The sequence below is a fragment of the Microtus pennsylvanicus genome, chromosome 16 (genome assembly GCF_037038515.1).
Source record: "Microtus pennsylvanicus isolate mMicPen1 chromosome 16, mMicPen1.hap1, whole genome shotgun sequence".
Lineage (NCBI taxonomy): Eukaryota > Metazoa > Chordata > Mammalia > Rodentia > Cricetidae > Microtus > Microtus pennsylvanicus.
The window spans coordinates 6,938,000-6,964,442 of record NC_134594.1 but is presented as its reverse complement, the minus strand read 5'-3'; the positions used below and the strand labels follow the sequence as shown (position 1 = coordinate 6,964,442).

General features: G+C 48.2%; 1 protein-coding gene across 5 annotated transcripts in view; it reads right to left on the bottom strand.

Moving 5' to 3' along the window:
- Slc7a14 (solute carrier family 7 member 14) overlaps window positions 1-26,443 on the bottom strand; it is a 98,348-nt gene that overhangs the window by 2,571 nt on the left and 69,334 nt on the right. For all 5 annotated transcript variants that reach the window (XM_075950420.1, XM_075950424.1, XM_075950423.1 and 2 more), the window contains 3 exons: window positions 20,238-20,384; window positions 16,834-17,042; window positions 13,874-14,751 (listed from right to left, as the gene is read on the bottom strand). In XM_075950420.1, the coding sequence (XP_075806535.1) occupies window positions 13,874-14,751; window positions 16,834-17,042; window positions 20,238-20,384 (1,234 nt within the window). The remainder of the gene's footprint in view (window positions 1-13,873; window positions 14,752-16,833; window positions 17,043-20,237; window positions 20,385-26,443) is intronic.

Genomic DNA, 26,443 nt, shown 5'->3' with positions numbered 1-26,443 from the left:
GACCGCCAGATCTGCCAACAGCAGAGACCAGCACTGAGCCCCAGGTGTGACACTATCCCCCGGGGTGGCCAGCCCTGGGGTGACCTGATGGCAGGTTGACTACATTGGACCACTTCTTCCATGGACAGGACATTGCCCTGTCCTTACTGCAGTAGACACCTATTCTGGCTATGGATTTGCTTTCCTGTATGTAATGCTTCTGCCAAATCCACCGCAAGCCCCAAGCTTTCCAAAACGATTTATTCTTCCTGGCCTCCATGTCAGGCTCCAGCATTTGTTCGTCCTCTAACAACACATATTATTCCAATTTCTCTTGCTGTCTCACACTCACCAATGGAATGATTTGTTCCTGACCCCTAAGCCGCTTCTTTCTCCAGTGTGAACTCCCAGAATACCTAGTGGTGCATGCCACTGTTACAGCCCTTACGGCATCTGTCGTGAGACTATCTGCACTGGGTGGTTCTAGTTTATAGTTTTGGCCCAAACCTGGCCTTTAATGTTTGTTGAATGAATGAGCCAGTGCTCCCGATAAGCACACGTCAAGTGTACCATCTCTGCGTTGACTTCATTCCAAGCAAAGGAAACTTACCTCCCTGGCAAAACACAGTATTGACTTGACGAAGGCTTCTTTTCTGCATGTTTGAATACTATGTTAGTCTCGTTTTTCAACTTGAAAAGCCCTTGAAGTTTAGGGTCTGGAAAGGCAGGAATTATAGTGACACCAGCTACAGTACTGGTCTAAGAATGTGGAATCTGGGTTACAATCCAGTCCCTATCGCTCTCGCAGAGGTAGCCTTGGACCTACGATTTACCCTCACAGCCCCCTAGTCTGTAAACTGTGAGAAGCAGGGCTTGCTCCAGGGGCCAGAGGGCTTGTTACACAAGCATGAAGACCCAACTTTGCATCTCAGCGCCCATATTCCAAAACAAAAAGCCTGATGTGGCCATGCATGTGCCTGTACCCCTGCAGAGCTGGGGAGGGGAAGGGGACAGAGGTGGGAGGATTGCTCATGCTTTCTGCTTACAAGCCTAGCTTGTAGTTCAACCACAGACCCTAGATCAGGACACTAGGTGCCATTGTCTGGACCCTGAGTGCTCTTGCAGAGGTGTGAACATTCAAACACACATGTGTGCATACATCACATACACATTCAGTACACTTCATACACACACACACACACACACACACACACACAACCAAGCTCTGTCTCTGAGAGTTAGAGTGAATTACTGGGCAACTTGGGGGTAAACTGAGGCGGCGGCTTGGCCCCTGAGGTCCAACACCCCTTGTCAGTGGCGTCAGTTACCCATTAACCCTGGGCCGTCTGCTCAGCTGTTTGCTCGGGAGACAAGCCTGGCCAGTTCTCCCACTCTGGGCTATGAGAACTTTCTCCTCTTGAATCTGAAGTGTGTCTCTTTAAGCTTGGATTTCTCTCTCTTTGTCTCAAACAACTTCCTCTCTGCCCCTTCCAGTCCCCTTCCTCTCAAGAGAAATCAACCTCGCAGGGGCCAAAGGAAGCAGAGATTTACACTTCTAATCGGTAATTAACCCCGGAGCCAATCATTTGCAGATGCGGCTATTTGGGCTCAAATAGCGGCCTGATCTTTCGAGGGGCGGGTGTGGGACAAGGGAAACTTTACTCTTTATTGTTGGGGAGGTGGTGGTGGTGGAGGTGGTTATGCAGGACAGCTATGATTTTTGTGTGGAACCTGACTCCCGTTCAAACCTGTAAAAAGGCCAGCGTAAGGGTACTTAGAGAATGCCCCTGAAGCTCGCGAGGGATGGGAGTGGTTGTAAGTGACCAGGCGGATCAACAGCACACCTCCTTTGTTGAATTTTTCATCGTTGTTCTTTTCTCCCAGATACCCAGGCAGGTACCAAACGTTGCCTCTTGGTCCTAGTACATCAGCCATTATTTTAAGATCCATTCTGACCCTCTCTACAGATGGCTCATTGTCTATAGAACTGGACATTTTGCTGCTTCCCTTACAGCCTCTATACAGGCCAATAGGACTCGTTACTGGGTGACATTTGTTCTAGGCTACCCTCCTTCCTCCCAGAGCAGATACGTGAGTGTCAGGTAGATTCCTTGTTACAGGACTTGATGGAACTGCTCTAGCATGGCAGATAATCAAGCCAGAGAAAGCTACAGATTACCAACACATCTAACGACTTCATTTACAGGAAGAGCGGATGCTGGGAGCATCAGGTGTCAGGCTTGGGTCTGAAGGCGCGGAGCCAGCCTTCTATGTAAAGAAAGTCCTTCAGTCTTTCTTACTTCTCCCCCCAGGCTGACTCATGGAGACAGTTATTGTGGTAAATATTCAGTAAGAGTCGGGTCTACGGGTGTTCCTTGGGAGTGCCAGGCCTGGAAGGATTATGTGTGTGCCGGTCCTTTGTAATACACACCTGCCACAGATATGTTAATGGGTTTTTTTCACGTTTCTGTGGTTCCTACAGTGTCAAAGGCTTGTTATTCTTCTCCCATATACATTTCCAATATGAGTGTTGTGTCTGGCAGCGAATCCAGGCAGCCTGCCTGGACAGAACCATTCTCTAGTATCCTACATTCTGTCTGCTTTTTTCCCCCCTGGCCCTGCAGTCAGTTCAGGAAGAGGGCTGTGAAGCAAGGAAGGTGGGAGAAGAGGAAAAGTGGAGAGCAAAACAACAGAGAGAACAAGCGAAGAGGGTGAGGGAGGGAGGGAGAGAGGAGAAGCGTGAACCATCTGTCACAGAAACAAGGGCTTTGTGTGGAGGAGTAAACAGCTCAGCTGAAGGCCTGCTATGTGGAAGCAGGGCTTTGTGCTTCTGCTTCTTTTCAGCTTAGAGAACCATGCAGCAGGCAGTTCCTGCAACCTCAGGGGTTCTGGGAATCCTGAGTCATCTCAGCTCCTCTTTCCAGGGCGCTGTGTGCCCAGGTCCTCTTACCATGGTCAGTGAGATTGCCCACCTCTGCCCGCGGAACTCAGAGTGCGGTATAGGTACTTGTGTGTGCGTGTGTGTGCATGCGTGCGTGCGAGAGAGACAGACAGAGACACAGAGAGATAGAGAGACACACACATACACACAGATAGATAGAGATGAAGATAGAGAATCTGAGCATCTCTTGGACAGGGAACTGGGGCACAGAGAAATTAGGCACTAGAAACTGGGAGCTGGAGTTAAGTATTTTCATGCCTCTTTAACAAGCTTCATAGCGCAGGACTAACAGGTTGCAGGTGTACCTTTAAAATTCAGAGTTCCCAATTCCCTTTAATTGTCTTCCAAAATGTTGACGTTCCAGTTGTCTTACCTGCAAATTCCTAAAAACGTTCTGCTGCTTTATCAAGAAATCTGGTCTGGTAAAAACCAGCAGTCTCCAGAGCATATTTTAACCCCACCCAGTTTCAAGCATATTTTACAGGTCACTCCTGCTGCCTGGGCCAAGACCAACTCACAAAGCGCTCTCCAGACAACGCCAACACCTGCACCAGCCCCTGGGACTTCACCATTGGTACCAACTCTCCTGGATCAAGGACGCCTACAACTAAAATCTGGTTTTATCTGTTCTTGTCTCACTTACATACCTGAGCCTCATCTGTACAACCAGGGCACTTCTCTGTCCCATTCTTTCTGGCAGTTATGACTTCCCATGGCTAGTCCCATTCATAGGGCCAATAATAACAATATATTTTTTTCTCCTAGCCACCTGCCTTCTCATTTCCCTCAAGAAACAGCTGCCTGAGGACTCCAGGATGACAGTAAACCAGATGCTGCTCCAGCCCCATCTCTCGCTGAGCATGAGCCCACCAACTCCCAATGTTCCCCTCTCCCACACTGCCCCATGCCTGCAGGGAGTAGCCAGACTTGAGCCGGCACCCCTTTATCCAAGGAGTTTAAAATGTTTGGTTGAGGGGCTGGCACCCCTTTACCCAAAAAGTCTGGATTGTTTGGCCTGGGGCTTCACCCCAGTTCCTGGCATAAGCTCCCTCCCCTGAGAGTTGCCTCAGTCCAAACTTTACCTCTGAGAAAGCCCGCCAAACTGTAACCCCTCCCCAGGGAAGGTCAAGACCACTCCCACAGGCTATTTAAACTGTCCCCCCCCCCCCAGAGAATGAACATGTGGTCTCCGGGTTTTGCATGATCTTCCCTTTTCTCTTTTCCCCCTCCATGTTTTCCAGGGGCCACTCAGGAGCACTCCATTAAACATGGACATCGTTTAATTCGTCTGATTTGCTTTGATTGGGATTATTTGCATCGGCAGAGAGGATCATTCAAAGAAAATACTTAACATCTGGGTAAACTGGTAAAGTGTTTGGCGCGCAAACATGAAGACCTAAATTTGGATCCTTTGTACCCATATGAAAGCCACTGCAGTGGTACATGCCTGTAATCCCAGTGCTAGAGAGGTGGACACAGGTCAATCCCTGCAGCTTAGCCAAGCTGGTGAGCTCTAGGTTTAGTGAGAGTGTCTGTATCAAATAAAAATAAAATAATAAAAGTTAAGGTAGAGAATAAACAAGGAAGACACAAGATGTCAACTTTTGGCCTCCACATGCACCCCTCATATGTACACACAGACACAGGGACACAGACAAACACAGAGACACACAGACACATACACACAGACACATACACAGACACATACACACAGGCACAGAGACACAAACACAGACAGACACACAGAACACAGACAGAGAGAAACAGACAGACACCCACAGCACACACACATAGATGCGCGCGCGCACACACACACACACACACACATGCACGCACACACTGCTGTCCACAGCAACCCTTCTAGATTTCTCCTGGCTCCAGGAGTTTGCCTACTATGTCTGCTTCCTTTTACCAGAAGAAATTCTGGACGCACAGATGAGGCAGATAACACTGGGAGGCAATTTTGCATTCTTGAACATGATTAGGATTATTTTGTGGTCCTGGGAGTGGAATCTAGGACTCTGAACACGCTAGGCAAGTGCTCTACCACTGAGCCACATCTCAGAAAGTTTGAGCTGTCTGTTCTGAAGTATTCCGGAAACACACAGAAGTGCGAAGGATAATGTTGTACTTATCCAGCCCCTGTACCACTCTGCCTTCCTCAGGTTACATTGGAGCAAATCCTTCCTACTCTAGGTAGTTTGCAAATATTTCAATATGCATCATTAGAATAGTAATATTTTAAAAATATTAACTACTATACAGCAGTATTAAAAATTTCTCAGTAAAATTTCTCCATTATATTAGACCACTCATTTATTCTAAAGATGCCATCCTTGTTTTAAGTAGTTTGGGGGCATTTTCACTTAGGAATGTTAACAAACTGACACACAGACACACACAGAGACACACAGATACACACACAGACACATAGGCGTGCGCTGGATCATATTCTGGCGTAAAACTGGTATAATAAACTGGTATCGTTATTCTCTTGTAAAACTTTGTGAATAGCCAAGTTTTTCCTTTGAGGGTGGGTTTGGTTATTGGCACAAGCCAATAAAGTGGAACCAAGCTTAAAAGTAAAGCACGTGTACCAAATGTAGTCTTTGCTGGCTACACACCAGACAAGGGTTAGCACTAAGGTAAAAGAATCACTAAAGCATGCACCCAGACCACCAGACAATCCATCCACAAATACACCAGTGAACTGAGCAGACAGCTTTCAAAAGAGGCACGACAAAGAGCCAACACTTTGAGAAGTGTTCAATAGCCTAGTTCAGCATGGAAACACTGGAAAAAGGCAAGCTACTTTGAGGTTTCCATTTCATCCCAGTCAGAATGGCCATCATCAGGAAAACAGTGGACAGCTGGAGCCTGTGAGGACGTGGGAGTGTGAATGTGTGTGACCGTTACGGAAGTCAGTATGGAGGCTCTCAACAAACTGAAAATAGAATTATCATACAACCCAGCCGTTCCATTCCTAGGTTCATACCCAAAGGATTCCAAGTCATATACTATAGAGATACGTGAGAATACGTGTTTATAGCCGTAGTGGTCACAATAGCTAGGGGATGGACCATCAAGAGGGGTCCACCAGGAAATGAACAGATAAAGAAAATGTGGCAATCTACATATTTTTCATGAGATGGTAAAAAAATGAAATCGTGTTTGAAAGAAACTGGGTGCAACTGGAAATTATTGCATTAAATGAATAAGCCAACCTAGAATGACAAGCATAATGTGTTTTCTCTCATATGCAGAACCTAGATTTAAGTTATGGATGTGTGTATATATGGAATAAGGTTGCTAGTGAGTAAACATGACATTTTGTTTTCTTTGAATATTTGATTCTACTGCTTCTTATGCACTTTGACTTATTGATTTCCAATGACATGTATTATATCTATCACTAATTACCTAACGCTGGGTGTGACTTATTGATTTCCAATGATAGGTATTGTATCTATCGTTAATTACCTAACGCTGGGTGTGACTTATTGATTTCCAATGGCATGTATTATATCTGTCATTAATTACCTAACGCTGGGTGTGACTTATTGATTTCCAATGATAGGTATTGTATCTATCGTTAATTACCTAACGCTGGGTGTGACTTATTGATTTCCAATGACATGTATTATATCTGTCATTAATTACCTAACGCCGGGTGTGATAAGAAGAGCAGAAGAGAGACAGTGTTGTCGCAGTAACAGGGTCCTGGAAACTCTGCTGCTAGACTGAAGATGCTTTCTCAGTTAGTGGGTCCTGGTGGGGTGTCTGGTGTGGATAGAGCAGGGACTAGTTGGTAGTGGGCCCTTGGGTCTAGTGGCATTTCAGCAACAGGTGCAAGGTGAACAATACGACACAAGGTATTGGCCGTACACCCCTTGACAGGGACACTGAAGGGAAGGATTTGGTTCCTTTTCCAAATGGAAGCTCCCTGGGGCAGAACATACTGGGGACTACTTCAGACAAGATGAAAACACAGGCCTACAGCAAATGAATGGGATTTCTTTATATACTTTGTGAGGTGGTTCAGTGGTTCAAAGCACTGACCGCTCTTCCAAAGGACCTGGGTTCAATTCCCAGCAACCACATGGTGCCTCACAACCATCTGTAATTCCAGTCCTAGAGGATCTGACACCTTGCTTTGTGGGCACTGCACACACATGGTGCACAGTCACACAGGCAGGAAGACATCCTTACAAATAAAAGATAATTATTTAAGAAAAAACCCCAAGCATCATTTTAAAAAAATACTTTGTGATCTTAAAGCTATTCGCAAATATGAAGAACTACACAACAGCCGGGCAGCGGTGGCGCACGCCTTTAATCCCAGCACCCGGGAGGTAGAGGCAGGTGGATCTCGGTGAGTTCAAGGCCATTTTGGTCTACGGAGTGAGTTCCAGAACAGGCTCCAAAGCTACACAGAGAAAGCGTGTTACAACCAATAAGCCATTGAAACATGCCTGAAACTCGCTGTCCGGAAACTCACTGTCTGGATGGAAGGTGACGGCTGTTCCTGTCCCACCTACAAGTCTCCAGGGAAGTGACTCTGTTGAACTTGCCTCCGGATGCTAAGGGGGTGCCCATGCACCAGCTAACTAAACACTGACCAATTTATGCGGATCCACCCTGGGCAAGCCAAGCACTTGGCTCCAAACCTTCAAGAGAAAGGCCTGGGTGAGGTACTGGGGAGGCAGCCCGGTAGCCTATTGGGGGCGGGGCTGGAAGGAGACTCAACCCCGAGAGGAGACTGGGTGACAAATAAGAACAGCAGATTGCCGATGCAACAGGCGCAAACTCTAGAGTCCCAAGGGAGCTCCTTGTCCTCTGCGCGAAGCTTGGTGCCTGGGCTGAAAGGAGGTGGGTCACCTGACCTCAGCAGGGTGGAGCAGCCCCCTCCTGGGCTGCACTTTACAGCAGGAAGCCCTGCCTGCAGTAGATAGCTGAGGTACTCTGTTATACCCCAGAGGCTTTTTATTTGGACTACTCTGGGATCAGCTTTCCAAAACAGACATTTGCCAACGCAGGAGTGGAGACTGGACGGTAATGGGGAGGTGTCCACCCCACCCACCACAACCCCCACCGAGTCCTCCTCTTCCTGATTATCTTTTACATACCGCCATGAACCCTGTCGGTTGTAATAACAGTGAGGTTTGTTTGATGTGGTGTGCCAGGAAGAGCCGCTGGACGGGAGGGGCTCATGCCCTGTGGAGCCAAATGACTATGCTCTGTGTTTCTCTGTAGGGTGGGGCTGGGGACCCTGTCTTCATCTGAGCCAAGTGATGGCTGTGACAGCTGATTCAGTAAGAGAGAAATCTAACATGAACCAGTAGTCCCGCATCACACAGAGACTCAAGTAAAAGGTGTCCATTGCTCGCCAAAGACACGGAAAGGAATAGCCACAGCAGACTGTTTTATCAGGAACAGGTGGAAACAACCCGCATGGTCATCAGAACGGAGTCTGCACCTTGGCGTAGTGACACAGTGGAAGGCCGGTCAGCAGTCACAGTATGACAACCGCAAGCCACAGTCTGCACGTCACAGTGTGGGTAGATCTCACCGACAGTGTTGAAAAGCAGAAGCCAAATGCTCAGATGTGTGACGTGGAGCTCCATATGCACCACACACACTGGCTCCAGACCTTCGCCTCTTCCACAGTTCCCTTTCCCTTCCATCCTTTAGACTGATTCTGGCAAAGCTCCTGGGTTTCCCTGCCCCTTCTTCCCATGCCTTCCTGTGTCCAGAGCCGTACCCCTGCCTGTAGGTACAGGGCCTGTGGCAAGTTCTCTCTTTATACTTCATACATATACACCGCTGCTGCTGCTGCTGCCGCCACCCCCGGGAGGCCTGAGAGACCTGCTTCTCGCTCTCCTGAGTGTGGCCCCCACAAAGCATGTCACTCAGATTGATTTACGGGACACGTTGTCAGGCACTTGGATATCTTAGCCCCCTTTCCTTCCACGTTTTTCCTTCACAATCGTTGTTTCCTATTATTTTCGGATAGTATTTTAAATGTCAGCTCAGGCAAAGATCAGAAAGGTGGATGTTTTCTCTTTATAATATTTACATTTTGGGGACTGGGGGTGAAGTCAGTTGGTAGAATGCTTGCCTAACATGCACAAAGCCCCAGTGTGGTTGCTACTACTGTATAAACCGAGTGTGGTGATTCAGCACACCTGGAATCCCAGCGCTAAAGAGATTGGGAAAGGAAGATCAGGAGTTCAAGGTTATTCTGGTGCCTCCAGGGGAATCTGAGGCCAGTTTTGTATTATAAGAAACCTTGCCTCAACAAGCAAACACAAACCAAAACACACAAATGCAAGGAAGAAAAGAATATTTATATATTGGCATAAAACATATGAAGCCATTGTCCAAAACCCAAGTCCAGTTTGTTCTCTGAATCTTAAGATAAAATTTCATTTTCCTATGGCTGTTCTCATGGTGAAGGTACCAGCAAGGTAGGCTACCTGATTGTTTTTTTGTTTTTGTCTTATGAACAGGGTTTCTCTGTAAAGTCCTAGCTGTCCTGGAACTCCCTCTGTAGACCAGGCTGGCCTCAAATTCACAGAGATCCGCCTGCCTCTGCCTCCTGAGTGCTGGGATTAAAGGTGTGCACCACTACCACCAGCCTGCCATTTTTTTTTAACCCTTCCCCTCCCCTGATAATTCTTAATATGAGCTCTCTGGGGACAATAGGCCTGAGACCCTAGAGTCCCACCTAGTCATGTTCTTACTTTGGTACTTTCATAGCTCCTGTGTCAAACCCCCGAAGATGTTCCCACCAGCCCGCGTTCACTCAGAGGGGAGGCACTGAACATGGCTGGGATCCACTTTGTTGGGCCTGATGAACATTTTTTTGCTCATCTCATTCCTCTTGTCTAATGGGAAGGAAGCGTGTGCAGGAAAACCTTGTGGGGCTTGGGCTTCATTTCACCCTGAGTGATGTTCTTTTGGAGGTCAAAGCTCAGCAAAACACCGTTCCAGAAATCCTCTGATTAAGATTCGCTTAGGGAAGGCTGGAGAAAAGAATGAATCCCAGAACAGCATCCCGCTATGACTCAGCTTTAACCATGGACATTTTGTTAAGAAGCAGCTGATTTCGTAAGAAACTTTGTTTAAAAATATCTCTCCCGTTCTCCCCAGGAAAGTTACATTGTCTCAGCTGAAGGAACAGCCGATATCTGGATGCCTCAGAAAGTCAGAGGAGGGTACTTATCGTAATTGTGTAAGGTCATAAATATTTTTTATAAGCCGATTCGGGGCTATGGGATGGATATACTCTTACATAAAAATTTTGCTTTTGAAAAATACATTTTGTAATTAAATTACCTCCACTGCTTGAGGATGTCTTCTCTCTAGAACAGTAGCTCTCAGATTTGAGCATGAATTAGAATTATGGGGAGGGCTTGTTAGGTCCTAAACTGTTGGTTTTTGATGACACTGTGAGAAGTACTGATTTAGAAGATTATAAATTATTGAGAACATTAAAAAGTCCTTGGCAGAGCTCTAAAATAATACTCTATGCTTGACCACCCAGATCAGCTGAAGCATAACGTTATGGGGGGGGGGGGAGGCCTGTGTTTAGAATGTTCCAGAAGTAACCCGGAATATTCTGATCTGTAGCCAGAACCGGCAGTCTTTGTTCTGGATAAAATTTGATAATCTAACTGCCTTCAAAAGTCATGCTACGGAATCAGCGGGCAGATGATGCCCGGAAGAGTTAGCAATCCCCAACGTGGCTGGTGGGCTGTGCACCAGCTCTGGGTGCTTTTTGGGCATAGACGTCAGCCGGCCCACTTTGCAGTGTGGCTTCCTGCAAGGTCAGTGAGAAGCAGCTTCTTGAGGGAGTTTGTGGGCTGCACTATCAGCAAGGTTGCAAAAGGCTCTCAGGGAGTTTTCCGCTGCCGGATAACGGGTGGGGCGGCCTGAGGTGGGGACCAACACGGTGTGGTCTGCCCAGTGATAGGCAACCCGGCCAAGTTGGAGGACAATGAGTCCTTCAGGGCTTTAGAAGAAAAACAGGAGATAAGGATTTGTTACTTTCTCCACCATTTTCTCATTTGGGCCCCCAGCAGCCACAGCTCAAAGATGACAGAATGATCCATGTGCGAACGAACGAACAAAGCTCAATGCAGTTAGGGGAATTTTTAAATTTATAGGTCAAGGCTGGGGCAGGGCTCGCCTTTGAACCTGGCACTGTTAGGTGCCATAAGAACCACGGTTGTGTTATAGAGTTGGTTATAAGTCTCAGTCTCTGTGCAAAGGGAAAACATGGGGTCTCTTGCTCAGAAATTATCAAGAATTCAAAATAGCTCCAGCAGACCGTTAGCCCTGGCCTGGGGGCCCTGCACAGAGACAATATGCCTAGGAGCGCAGGCCCACTGCTGGGTTTTAGCCCCACCAAACATTCAGATCAAATAAGAACGTTCCTCAGAGAGTGGTGGTGGGGAAGATAAGAGCCGAGAACTGAAGTGTGGACTGGGTCAGGAGTCCACTCTCCTGCTAACTCTGGTGCTATCTGACGTTTGGGGTTTTTATTTACTTCTGCATCACATCAAGAAGGACAGAGGTGGCGTCAGACTGTATGTTTAGCATGGTGGCTGTGGTGGAGGTCTCTAAGAAGCTCAGGGTTTGTTTGGGATGCTAGGGATCAACCCAAGATTCTTGTATTTTCTAGGCAAGCATTCTACCACCAAGCCATGTCCTGGCCCGGATGAAGGACTCTGCAACCATCCTCCTAGAGTTCTGACCTTGGCTCTGCTAGATTTTGGTTATGTGTCTGTAAGCAGGAACCACCATTTCTTCACCTAGGCAGTGGAGAGTGCCGTGAGGACTGAAAGGCGAGGCAATCGTGGTGATGCATAGACTGATAAAAACGGGGTAATTTAAGATAGAAGAGCTGGCGAGGAAGGCGCCTAAGCTATTGGCTGAACAGTGTTGTATTAAAAAACAAAAACAAAAACAACTCCTCCCCCAAAACAACAACAAAAAAAGAAAAGTGAGGCAAATCTCTCACAATAACTTGTAAATAGTGCTATATTTGTTGTTGGTAATTTTTTTCTATGAATCATAGGTTTGTATATAAGAATCAATGTTTTTTTCTTTACTATGTTTTATTTTTTAAATTAAGAAAAAAATCATCTATAGCTTTTTCCTAAGCAAAAGCATTTGTCAAATCACAGGATTTCCACATTGGGGTTTATTCATTTTTAAATGTGAAAGAGTAGGACCATAAAGCATTATGGAAAGCTCACATAAATAGTCCCTGAAGCTATCTGTGCCTTGACTCATGGGGTGGGCACCTGGCTGTGGCCCTGACCCTGCTCTGGATGCAGAAGCCCTTCTAGTTTTCCTGTCCAATGAACCTGGCCACATGTATTGCTATCTATGCCCCATTCACTTGTCAACCACATAACTAAAATCCTTTTCCCTCTTCCATCACTTCTGTCCGGAGCAGTCTCCCTTGGCTACAGTGGTAAGGAGAGATGCGATCTTGTTAATAAATGGGGAAAATCTTGATGAGTCAGTGGGGTTCTCTCAAGAAAACCCACTAAAGCTTAACAAAGAAATAAGCTATAGAAAGGCCAGGAAAGAATGTTTCGGGAAGACACACTGTGGCCTGGAGAATGGGACCCTCTGGGAGAAACTTGCCCTTCCTTTTGGTTGCCGCTTTTCCCACCTCCTTTTCCTGAAGTCTTCCCGTCAGGCTCCACACATGCCCTACTTCCTCCAAGTGCTTTCTGGCCATTCTCACTGGAAAAGTACTTCACAGTCGTTTAAGAAACATTCCTTGAGCTCTTCCCACAGGCTCTTTGTTCTAGGCGCATGTTGGACGCCCGGCCTTAAGTAGCAAACAGGCTGCTAGTCAATGCGAGTGTCTCTCATCAACCTGATGAACTGACCCTTGGTTGTTTGTCCTCTTGCTTTAGGCAGGAAATGCCAAGAGTGTGACTCTCCTGCTCCGTCCGCAAAGCTCTGGAGGAGACCCCCTGGGCCACCACAGACTTAACTACAGTGACAAATGAACCTTAAAATTTGCTGAGGTGCCCCCTCTCAAGTCATATTGACCCATGCCCAGCTGCCACATAACACCGGGAATAGTCAGATACGACCAACATGGAACCAAAGTGCAGTTCAATTGACCACAAAGTCAGATTAGAATTCTTGCGAAAGGATGGGGCTTCTCCAAGTCAGTGGAGGTGAGTTTGAGAACAGTGGGGGTTTACACCAGGAGGGGTGCAGGCAGAGGCTCTAGCAGAGTTAGCTCACTCATCAAGGACGGATGAAGGTCAGCAAGGATGAAGATGCACTGGGCACCTCCCACTGACATAGGGTAACACGAGGGCCTCGGGGGAAAATCTTGAATATGTACAAAAGCCAGAATGAACGGAGAGATGTGAACTGGTGTCATGGTAAAACTGTGTCTGAAAAACAGTGTCCCAATCCACACGTGGTTCAGGCTCTGTTTCTTTAAAAAAAGATTAGACTGTGACTGACCTTTTAGTTTAATTTGGCCAAATTAAGATCAATGAATTCTTTTATAATTTATCATAATTTTTAGTGTCTAAGAGGATTCCAGCCAACCTCCCCTCATGCCCCATCATATTTCCCTCTGGTACTTTTACTCCTTAAAAAAAAAACGGGTATTCATTTTAACCAACCCTTTTCTGGTACTACTTATGCTCACAGAAGAACTTTCAATAGTTAGGTATTGAATGAAGTCATGGATTGATAAGCATTATTCTTCTAGAACCAGTGACCAAGAGCATATCAGGCAGAATAGGGGCAACTGGCTTTATTGACCAATGAAGAAAGCATGGGTCTATAGAACCAACCAGATTTCTCTCAGAATAGAGGTGTCCCATCCAGTTAGGATAATGTTGGGATAAGCCTGTTCAAGACCTTATTAAGGGGATGCCCAAGGCTCCGGAGGACATTGCTTACCCACAAAGCACCAGACCGCAAACCGGATCCATGTGATGGTGGAGAGCTTTAGCATGAGATAGATATTCACCAGCATGGCGAAGGCAGGCACAAAGGGCAGGCAGGGGGCCATGTACGGCAGCTTCTTGGGGTTTTCTGGCTGCTGCAGGATTACAAACACCAGCGCACTGATCAGCAGCACCATTAGAACAACCAGAAGGATGGCCCACCAGCTCCGGCCCGAGATGTAGTTGGAGCCAAAGATGATGAAGGAGCAGAAGATGAACATGAGGATGAAGAGCAGAAGTACACAGATGGTCACCGTGTGCCCTGTCGCTGCTGTGGGCCGGTCCATTTTGCCTGGAAGGCCCAGCCGGATTCTCATCGTGTAGTAGCGGGGTCCAATCAGCTTCTTCAGCTTGATGAGATAGATGTTTTCTGACTCATCGGCTTCTATGCCCGTGGTCATGTCCACAGTGCCGTAGTTGGGGTGGCTTACGTTGTAGGTGGACTTATCTGATTTCCCTATGAGCATCTCATTGTCCCCCAAAGATGGCAGGTTCTTGGCCCCACAGGTGTTGGTGGCAGTGCTGGAGAACTCCTCCCCTTCACTCACAGGGGAGCAGGTTTCCTTCTCACAGTCAGCCAGGATGCCTTCCTTCTTCTTGGTGTGCTCCTCAGACAGGAACTTGACAAAGCCATCGATGTCACTCTCGGGTTGGTATCGTAGGAGCAAGACACAGACAGAGACCAAGGTGTAGGCGAGGAGTGTGCCAATGGACATCATCTCTATCAGGTCCCTCAGACTGACCAGCAGCGAGAGGAGAGCAGCCAGGAACCCTGACACGATGCAAGCTACCACTGGCGTCTCTGTGTAGGAGCTCACGTGAGCCAGGAACCTGGGCGGAGGAGGCAAACAGAGGGTTAGGAGTCACACTGCCCATGGAGGAGTCTCATTGCCCATGGAGGAGTCACACTGCCCATGGTGACTGATTCCAACACACCAGTATTTTTGAGCTGCAATGCCAACAGCTTGGTGTGGTTGGCTCTTTGTGGCTCTGCCCTTCCGGTTAACTTATCTACTGCCCTGCTCCCAACGTTTGGCTCTTGGGATATCATTAGAGAATTCCCTTTAATTCCTTGATTTGAAGCCTTAAAAAACCCCAAACCCAGGAGTCCTATTCACTATGTGACAGGAAGGTTGATTGATTCTAGGGGCCCTGTCACAAATCCACACGGAAGCCCATGGAAGCTGGGGACCTGTCAATCTGCAGCATGACCACTGCTTGCTGGGAAGGAATATTCTCACCAGCCCTACTACCTCAGAGTTTTTGGAGGTGATGTCCAGTCAACTATACTTTAAAAGACACCCCAAGTTTTCAAACCTGAGACACAGTGCCCTGCAACAAGAGTTCAGGGATCGAGTTGGTAAAACAGTATGCTAGTGAAGAGGCTCATAGACAGGCCCAAGGGTGGTTAGAATATGGTCCCTTCTGCAGCAGGCCCTGGGAGCCTTAAAGAGGCTCCTCTGCCCCCTCTCTCCTGGCCCTGTCTCCTCTCCCCTACGGACCACACAGAACCGTTGAGTGTGCCAGGCCCACAGCATCGCTCCTCTTAGATTTTTTTGTTTTTGTTTTTTATGGCAAGGAAAGCTTATGGGTGTGTGAGGCCGTCAGCTGTCACACCATTACCCATCAGTCCCTGTCTCCATCTACCCAGCATCCCAATTCAGCTGCTCCAACCTGCTGTGAACTCAGGGAACAGGCAGAGGAAACAGATCTGGAAGTGACATCTGGTGGCAGCAATCAAGCCCCTGAGCGTGCTCTCTTGACACCTCTGAGAGCTGCTTCACCTCCCACAGTGGGGCGAATCCCATTTTCTCAGTGAAAGACAGACTACTTCATGGCTACTGAAAATGCTGAAACTTTCAAAGCTTGCTACTGGGAAGAGTCTGAGGGCCAGACCTGGAGGGATGACTCGGCTGCGAAGACTCTGGCTGCTCTGGCATTGGACCTTGGCTCAGTTCTCAGCACCCACATGGCGGCTCACAGCCATCGCTAACTCCAGTTCCGGGGGATCTGACACCCTTTTCTGGCCTTTTGGAGCACTACACACTTGGTGCACAGAAACAAGCTGACCAAACACCCACACAATTAAACAATGGAAGTCTGAGCTTCAGGCCAGATAGTTCTGGTTTCAAGTTCTGGCCCACCACTCATCAGCTTCAAGGTTTGGATCAAGACTTTCCCATCTCTTTAATTGCTGCCAAACAGTGTCTGAGCGACAAGGGGACACAGTACACAGAGCTCCCAGCTGCTGTAACTGTCCCACAAATGTAACTGTTACTGTAACAATTGCCATGTTATCATTAGAGGATTTTATCTCCTCTCTGACTTTTGAATGTTTTCAGCTTCATGGGGCCCTGGGAAAGAAACCTGGTCTCACTAGGAGGCAGGCCAAAAGGCCTCTGGGTTAGGTCTCACTAGGAGGCAGGCCAAGAGGTCCCTGGGTTTGTTCTCACTAGGAGGCAGGCCAAGAGGTCCCTGGGTTCTTCCTTTTGAAAGTGATGTCACCTTCTATGCAGTGATTTTGACCCACTGTTCCGACAAGGAAATGTATGTCACAGGAGGGAGACACACACACATCCCCTGGTTCTGGACTGAGGGACCAAGAGTCAACTACAGGCCATTTCAGAGTCTGAGCTCTTTAAACCCAGACTTTGACAAGCTTAGGAAAGGTAGCCATGAAGCTGAGTGTCAGTGGGTGACAGCCTCCTGGATAGGAAGAGCAGAGAGGGGATCGTTTCCGGGGTAGGAAGAGCAGAGGGGGAATCGCTTCCGGGGTAGGAAGAGCAGAGGGGGAATCGCTTCCGGGGTAGGAAGAGCAGAGGGGGAATCACTTCCGGGGTAGGAAGAGCAGAGGGGGAATCGCTTCCGGGGTAGGAAGAGCAGAGGGGGAATCGTTTCCGGGGGACCCCTTACCTGAAAAGCAGTCCATCCCCAGCCATGGCATAAATGACTCTGGGCATGGGGAACAGGGAGCCCAGCAGGCTGACCGTCAGCCCTGCCACTGATCCAATAGCCACTACAAACTTTGCGGCATAGAAGCCATGGGCCACAAACATCTCCATGAGGGGGGACTCCGTGTCGATGGCGTAATATGGCACCATTAGCGTTAAGATCATGCTCACCTGTCAAGACAAAAGCAGACAGACTGGAGGCAGGGGAGACGAAGAGCATGGGGGGTGACCTCGACCTGGAGACAGAGACTTTTGTGGTAGCTCGGAGCCATTAACTGGCATATGACTTTTGTTTAGATCATTTGGTCTCCACGTTTTTTCCCCCGCTTTTGATTTTGGTGGTTGGGACCAAATGATTTTTAAAATGTCTTTGTGGCCTTTTCCTATGTGAGGATAAACCCACAGCTGTTTCAAGCCTGACAGAAACAGATCTACCCCGAGACATCTCCTGATGGAAGGAGCTGTAGCCAGGGTCGCAAGTGCCCCACCCCTAAGGATGAGGCTCTCACTCCTTCTTCCTCTTCTATTTTATAATTGTGTGTTTTTCAATATTTGTGTGTGTGCAAGCATGTGTGTGTTTGAATGTGTGTTCATGTACATTTGTGCATGTGTGTGTCTGTGTGTGTGCCTGTGTGTACATATGCATGTGTGTGTGTGTCTGTCTCTGTGTGTATGCCTGTATGTATATATGCGTGTGTGTGTGTTTGAATGTGTGTTCACATACGTTTGTGCATGAGTGTGTCTGTGTGCCTGTGTGTGTGTGTCTGTCTCTGTGTGTGTGCCTGTATGTACATATGCGTCTGTGTGTGTGTTTGAATGTGTGTTCACGTACATTTGTGCATGTGCATGTCTGTGTGCCTGTGTGTGCATGTATGTCTCTGTGTGTGTGCCTGTATGTACATATGCGTGTGTGTGTGTGTGCGTGTGTTTGTAGGCTGAAGCACATCTCAGGGCAGCTCGATTCTCTTCTGTCACGTGGTTTATGGGGATTCATCTCAGGTTGTCTGCTTCGCAGCAAGCACCTTTATCCACTGGGCTTTGTCACCAGGACAAGGCTTTTACTTCTTTCGTTTCTTTAGGACACTTCTGGTTCTGATCTGTCCTCCTTCTCACTCCAAGCCTCGGAGGTCCAAACACTGAAAGTGTTTGAGGTTTCCACAGACAATGAGGACTCATATTTCATTTCTTCTCTCTGGTTTAGTGCTGAGGGTCATGCAGGCCAACAGAGAACTGTGCATTCAAGATGAATCCCATCATGCTTTGCGAAGCCACTGTGTTTCTACTTAACCAAGGTACACTTGTCTGGGGACTCCTGTAGGGGTCCTTTCTATGTTAAAGATCTGTCAAAAATTGATGTTCTAAGCACTGGCCCTAAAAAATGGAACCAGCAGTCACATGTGACTTCTGGCATGTAAAAACACCTCTGATACCAAGAAGGGAATTAAATGGGGAGGGAGGTCATATCAGACCACTTCCTTGCCTGACCCTTGGGAGTCAAGGCCCCCATGGAAGCTATGTGTCACCAGAGAAGGCAGCAGAATACGGTGCAGCAGCCCAGCCCGTTGGTGGAGCAGTGACTGTTTCCTGACCAGTACAAGACCAAGTGGCCCCCGAGGCAGGCTAAGGCCTGTGTAGTCTGAGAGACAGTGGCCCTCCAGGGGGTATCACTTGTCACAGCACCGTTGAGGATGCAGTAGAGCGGCTGGAGGAGTGTGCTCGAGTCTCACAGCAAACCTCAGAGCCTTCCAGCCCCACGGACCAGTATGGGTTACACAAGAGGATTCTGTAATCTAGAAAGTGCTACTGAAGGAAAGAGCCACGATGGTGAACTTACTGTGTGTGCACGCTGCCAGGGTCTACTTCTACAGGAGGGGTGGAATGATGAAAACGTGGAAGGAGACAAACAGGGCAGAGGAGGACTCTTGCTCCTGCCCTGCTATGTCTCCCACAACGTAGGATAATCAGGGTCTGGATAGAATATGACGCCACTTGAGTGTGTGTTCACAGAGGGAGGTGATAATTGGCCCATTCACAAACTGTCTGGGTGGGCAACTGAATTTCTATCAATGGACAATCTGGTTTTGCATCTTGCTTTATCATTTGGTCAATAATCCTTAAGTAATGGCTAAAGATGACTTTTTTTTTTGAGTGATGAGAGTTGGCCAGTCTGATAGAGCGTACCCCCATCCTGAGTTTTTCCTAATTTCCCTGACTTTGCTCATTGGACACGTATGTTTCATCAGATTAGCATATTGGAATCTGTGGGGGTGGCATCCACCCTGGATACTTCCTTTTTCCTGAATGTGGTGACCCAGATAGACTTTCAGAATCAGGGAGTGTCCATGTCCCGGTGGCTGGTCAGGTGGTTCTAGGGGCCAAGAAGATGTTGGATGAGGCTAACAATTTCTGTGAGGGAAATTCTGCCGTGGGGACTGAGAAGTGTGTGTGTGTGTGTGTGTGTGTGTGTGTGTGTGTGTGTGTGTGTGTGAGCTTATTCCTGCATCCTGAGGAGATTAGGCTGGAGGCTTCGCTCTGAGGGAAACCCCTAGGGTGAGCTTGTGTTGGTGTTAGGAGACCAAGCTGAAAAGAATTGCATTTCTCTCCAGATTTCAGGGCGAGGGTGTCTCCCAAGGACAGCGTGTTCTCTCACTCCCTCTGTGGGAGCCTTGCTTCTCCACTGCCGGGAAGCTCCCAGAAGACAGAAGCGCATTGAGGGCTGTGCACTGAGGCCACCCGTTACTGCCAGCCTATGACCTGAGTTGCTTGGCTGACAGCCCACTCCTTGCACACTGTCCCTAGGCATAGGAAAGGGTGGGGACGGAGACGTGAGAGGCACAGGCTGAGGTGAGGGCCGGTGGATTTTCTCTCCCGAGTTTCTTTTTCTCATTGATAGGTAGAGCATCAGGGGACCCAAGGGAACAGTGTGCATGCACCAACACGGAGTGAGGAGAAGTCCATGTCCTGAGAGAGGAGGCGTCGGTCCCACAGCCACATTTGTTGCTGTTGTGAGCGTGTATATGTATGTGTAAGTGTGAATGTGAGCATGCGTGTGCGTGTGCAGGTGTGTACAGGCGTGTGTGCGGAGGACAACCTTAAATACTCTTCAGGTGCTATCCACCATGTTTTTAGACAGGGTCTCCCATGGAGCTGGCTGTCAGTGAGCCCAGGCATCGGTCTGCTTCCCCAGTGCTGGGATTATGAGCACAAACAATCGTGCCTGACTTTGGGCTCCATGCGAGTTCTCAGGATCGATCTCCTGTCCATGCACTTACACCATGATACTGAACCTCTTAGCCCTGGAGCCAGACATCTGTCACAATGAAGTGCAAAGGTCATGCGCGGGTCCCGTCAGCACGTGGTACTTACAGTCACATATGCTGTCAGGCAGATGACCAGGGACGCGGTGATAGCGTACGGGATGGATGTGTTGGGGTTCTTGGCTTCTTCCCCAGTGGTGGCAATGATGTCAAAGCCAATGAAAGCATAGAAACACGTGGCTGCTCCTTGCAGCACCTGTAAAGACGAAGACATCTGTCAGGCTCAGATGAGGGCAGAACCATGGCTTAAACATGGTGCCCAGGACAGCCTGGTGCTCTGTAGACACTCCTGAATGGCACAGGGGAGCTGTGGAAGATTTAGGAGGAAGCAGCCAAGTTCTGCTCTACCGGACTCTGCTGTATGACTCTGGGCATTTCCTCATGTGATAAAAACGGATGAGAATTTTATGGCTAAATAAGAAGTGGGTTAGTCAACGTACAAATTCTTTTTGAAAGAAAAAATAGTATGTTATCTATTTTTTTTTTTGTGTGTGTGTGGGGCATCGAACCTAGTCTCATGCGTGCTAGTGAAGGTTCTCCACCCCTGAGCTACCCTCTCAGGCCTCCTCCCCTGAGCTACCCTCTCAGGCCTCCTCCCCTGAGCTACCCTCTCAGGCCTCCTCCCCTGAGCTACCCTCTCAGGCCTCCTCCCCTGAGCTACCCTCTCAGGCCTCCTCCCCTGAGCTACCCTCTCAGGCCTCCTCCCCTGAGCTACCCTCTCAGGCCTCCTCCCCTGAGCTACCCTCTCAGGCCTCCTCCCCTGAGCTACCCTCTCAGGCCTCCTCCCCTGAGCTACCCTCTCAGGCCTCCTCCCCTGAGCTACCCTCTCAGGCCTCCACCCCTGAGCTACCCTCTCAGGCCTCCTCCTCGGTGCTGCCTACATATTTTACACTTTACGTTTTATTTTCATCTGTCAGCACTCAACCACGACGTAAGAGACGTTTGGAAATGCGGAAAGGTTTTTTTTTTTTTTTTCCATCCAGGGATGCGGTGGATGTGAGCTGCTGGCCATTTGTGGGTGAGATGCATGAACTTCTGAACAAAGTATTATTCTGCCCCAATAGGTCACCTCTGTGGTGGTGTCTAGATTGGGGGCCATGAGGCTTGGATTTCTAGTGCCTTTAAAGGAAAGATGAGGAGAGGAGATTGTTTGACTCTCTGCTTCTTTGGGTATGAGGCAGGCAGTTGGACAAAGTGCCCGGGGGAATCCCATTCAACCAGAAACTTTGCTTGTGTCTGTGGGCAGGATTTTAGGTGACTCCAAGGGTGGTCAAGCCTTCAGTTAAGATGCCACTGATACCCTGCAATTGAGGACCACATGGCTTTCTTTTAAGCGGGCTTTCCTAGCCTTGGTAGTCTCACTATCTACTGAAAATGAAAACGTGCCTCTTTAAATAGTTTGGGTGCCCTTGCGGAAGATGGATGGTGTGTTCCCGATGAAGACACAGCTCCAAGCTCAGAGAGGGGTGCAGGAGGATAGGGCGCGTGTAGAGTGGACCATCTGTCCCCCTCCGCACGTGTGGTTTGTAAAGGAAGTGGCAAATGGATTTTAGCCCAAAGTGTTAACTTCTGCACAGACTTCCTCATAAGCACAAATCAAAATCCTAGATGCCGGAAGCAGGACAACGCATCGCAGATGTGAATAGCGTCTCAAGCAGTCGGGAGTCGTGTTGGCCATGGGGAAAGCAAGGCAGTTTCCTTTGGAGGCTCTCAGCTGTCACGGTCAGGTTCCAGTCTTCCAGCCTAGCAGTTCTGATTCTGGGAAATTTGTGAATTTTTTCTGGAAAGGAATCCCATTTACATTTTCACTAGTCTGTCTGTCCTGAACTCACTCTGTAGACCAGGATGGCCTTGAACTCAGAGATCCACCTGTCTCTGCCTCCCGAGTGCTGGGATTAGAGGCTTGTACTACACGCCCGGCTTTGGACGACAATTATTGATTAGACACTAGAAAATTAAGTATGATCTTGCTGGGAAGAGAGACACGCGCTTGTGAAGATGATGAAGATGCATAGGCTCATGTCGCATTAGAAAGCTATGACAGTTGAAGAAAGACCAGATCCATCGGAGACTGGGTGTTTGAGAGTCCTTCTGCACTTGAATTCAACACCGATGACGTGGGTGGTGGGGGAATGAAACTGATGAAGGGAATAGAGGCAGGAATGAGGTGGGCGAAGTCCAGGCAGTGCCAGAGCTTCAGCTAGGAAAGCTGAAGCAACCCTTGCCATCTATAAGTGTAGGAGCCCAGCGCAGAACGGTAGTCCTGGGATCCAGTGAGAACCAGAGCTGGGGAGCTGGGCTGGCCAGCAGAGCACACAGCCAGTGTGGAGCCAGGACCAGGCAGGGGTGAGGCGGTAACACCAAGGCCTTGCTCTCTTTCCGTCTGCTGATTGTCTGGCAATCTCTCCCATTGGCTAAACCCTACATGCTGAGCAAGGAGGGAGTCTGGAGCACTGGACAGATGGGAAAAGTGGAGGTAGGCCAGGGTGGAGGAGGAAATATGGGGTGAATCTAACACACCAGGTCAAATAGACTCAGCCTAATAAGACAGGCAAAATAAAACAAAATTAGCAGAAAGACCAACTTTTTAGTTGAGTTGGTTTTTTATTTTGTTTTGAGACAAAGTCTCCCTATGAGATCCTGGTTGCTCTCAAACTCTCGAAGACCTGCTTACCAGTGTCTCTGGCCTGCTGGGATTACCAGTGTACACCGTCTGATAAGATTATTTCTTCTCTCTGTTTCTCTCTCTCTCTCTCTCTCTCTCTCTCTCTCTCTCTCTCTCTCTCTCTCTCTCTCTCTCTCCACTCTCTTTCTCTTGTAAACAAGTGTGAGTACAAAGAACCTCAAAAGGAAACAAAGCTGAGAAGGCTTGATCATAAAAGCTGATTCCTACCTCTCTCTCCCCAGATCTCATCTGGCCAGTGACATTTATGGTTGCGATACCAGTAACACATTAGAAACCTACGTGTGGTGAGCCTGTGTGGGTGCTTGCTCAGATAATTCAGATTGGGCTTACCCTGACAACAGCTCTGCAGAGAAGAAGAAGCTCTTGTCGCTTAATTGTCAACAGCACTGTCGTGAGGGGCTTGCTACTCAGTGTGCAGGGTCCCTAAATGCTGAGCCTCCCCGGCTTGGATAGTGTGTGTGAGGCTTTGGGAGGAGGTGGGCTTCCTGCATTGTCTTGAGAAGTCTCAGACGTCAGAAAATAACGAGGCCCCTTTATCTAATTTACTACCAGGGCGACAAGACAAGATGACAATGGTAAGAGCATTTTTAGCCACCCCATGCCCTGGCTCTGTTAGCAGTCCGTCCTCAGTGACAGTGGAATGTGTTACTAGACTCCAACGGACGGATCCAGACAAGGGGACTACGGAAAGTAATAGTTTTCCTTTGGAGGTCTTCGGAATTCTTTGCAAATTCTGACTGTGGACTATTTTTCCTGGGGGCTATTTGTGCTGGTAAAATATCTTATTTGGTTAAAGGCAAACCATAAGATAGCATCAAGAACAAATAACATAAAGGGCACACACATCCAACTCCGTCCAGGGGCTGAGGAACTGCAGATGGGGGCAGGGGTTCAACTGAGGGCCGGAGTCACTTGATATAGGGGAAAATGTTTGTTGTTCTTAAGCTCTTCAAGACCAAAGAAGCACTTGACCCAGAACCTTTAAGTGAGTAAACCATTCCTTGAGCTGTTTTCTTTGGAAGGAGGTGGCTGGAAGAGGTTTGTGAGGCTCCCCCTCCCGTTGCCAGAGGACTGGTTGTTCGTTAACCCTTTCATGGCACTTGCAAGCTGTGCTTAAACCAATGTGACGGTGTCCTTATGAAACCCTACCTCGTTTCCTCTTCCCCTTCTACCTAAAGCACAGCACATGCCAAGTTACTGGAACTCTGCACTAGTCCCCCTAGTTTTACAGTGGGGTTCAGGGGGTCCCAAAGCAGCATAGACATTCATGCTACATGAGAAAACATTTTTTTTCTGACATTTGTTAGATAAGAGTGAGGACCATTCACCACTGTGGCAGATGATCGAGTCATGAGAAGGTGTCAGGCTTTGGCGATATGCGATTTAAGTTCACAGTGGCCTGGCTGGACGAGAACAATGATCTGATACCACGGTTGCAAAAGAGCAAGGCCAGGTTGCTCACGGGGGAGTACGTGCACGGTGCAGCAATCCCAAGCCAGGCGGGGAGCAGGAAGGTGAACAACAGCGGCTCCCACGCTGTCCCTCATGCTCAGAAAATGCTTTTTAAGTCACAGCGCAGGATTGAACACTTGCTTCCTTCAGAGATAATAGATGCACATTGAAAATCCAAATTTCCAGTCAGGCTTTCCTGGTGACCAATGACAAGTCTGCTGGAGTTACTAGGTGGCCAGAGGGTTAGACAAAGCTGGGAGGCCTCAAGCGGTAGAAACCAGGTGACAGTGGAATAAATACGGACTTGGTTCACCCAAGGCTGGGATTCATTTCTGCTAGATTGTTACTAGCACTGTCTCTGGATAAAACATGAGCCATTTTGGTCTGAAAGGGGAGAGCTGTGATGCTCCCTGGGCTCCTAGGAAGAAGAAACGAAGCGTGTATTTGAAAGAGCTTGTCACAAAGAGACACTAAGTGTGAGGGGGTCCTTGTTCCTTTTCTCCTTCACCTCTAAGTCTAGTCCTTGTTTTCCTTCTATAAAAGCAAGGAAGAACCCAGGGTGCATAAACCAGGGCCCCCAAAGCCAGTCTGACAACTCCTTCTTGAAGCAGTGGTCTCTTGATTGGGGAAGGATGTAGAATCCCCGAAGTGGGAAGAGAATGAAGACCCCAGAACAGAGCACCAGAGGGAAGAAAGGGTAAAAGATCTATCCGCTTCCTTCACAGCTGGGAAAGAGTGTCTCTGCAGAAGCCCCTGGCTCCTAATATCACTCACAGGGGCTGAGCTACTGTGTGGGTATGCACATTCAGTCTGAGAGAAGATACGAACTTGTCATTGCTTAATGTCTCTTTCAGCTCAGGGGCAGGGATTTGATTTCCAGCAACCACATGGTGGCTAACAATCATCTGTAACTCCGGTTCCAAAGGATTTGCTCCCTCTTCTGAACTCTGCAGGCACTGTATGAACGTGGTGCACAGACACACATGCAGTCAAAATACCCATGAATGTAAAAAAAAAGGAAAATTCCTAATGTTCTAAATCTTCACAAAGGTTTAAAGAAAATATGTAAGATTAGTTACCTCCTTGTTATTGTGATTTATGAGCATGTGTGTTTGCATCTGTGAAGGTGTACATATGCACATGTGTGTCTACATGTATAGGTGAGCATGTATGTGTGTTTGCATCTGTGAAGGTGTACAAATGCACACGTGTGTCTGCATGTATGCGTGTTTGCGTCTGTGAAGGTGTACATATGCACATGTGTGTTTGCATGTATAGGCGAGCATGTATGTGTGTTTGCATCTGTGAAGGTGTACATATGCACATGTGTGCCTGCTTGTGCAGGTCCAATATTGATGTTAAGTCTTCCTCAGTTGCTCTCCACCATATTCGCTGAGGAAGGGTCTGTCAGTTCAGCCTGTTATCATGCCCTGGATACCCTGTCTCTCGCTTTCAATAGCTGGAATTACTGATGGGCTACCATGCCTATCTGCCTGGCATTTATGTGGGATATGGGCATTCGAGCTTTGATCTTATGTTTGTTGCCTATGCAGCAAGTGATTTCCCTGGTGAGCCATCTTCCCAGCCCTCCTCCTCATTATTATTTTTAAGAATGCTTAGAGGGGAGGGATCAGCGTAGTATACGCGGGGTACTAAAAAAGAGAAGAAAGAGCTTGGGAATCACATAGCCCCTGCCCTGACTGACTGAGGGAAGTGAGGCCAAGTGCGTTACCGGTCCCTCAGAACCCCGGGATCTCCAAGCGTATGGAGGGAGAGAACTCCACCCGCTTTAGAGCGTGGCTGTAAGCGCAGGCCAGCACGGACGGAGCACTGACGGGCAGCAGCTAGCATGGCAGACAGGCATTGCTCTCACAGTGCCACACAAAGGCACTCAAGGTCTCCTTTTCTGCAAGCATTTGATGTGAGTTTGTCTCTTCCCTTGATAACAAGAAGGGCTGAGAACACAGAAGTGAACTGTTGCCCAGCATCTTCCAGTAAGCCCTCAGCCCAGTCATCCCTCACGGTGCTGAGAAAACCCGAGAACACTTTCATTAGTTACAGTAAGAACGCAGTCCGGACAGGGAGACATTCCTTGTTTCCACTCCTAGGATTTGTTG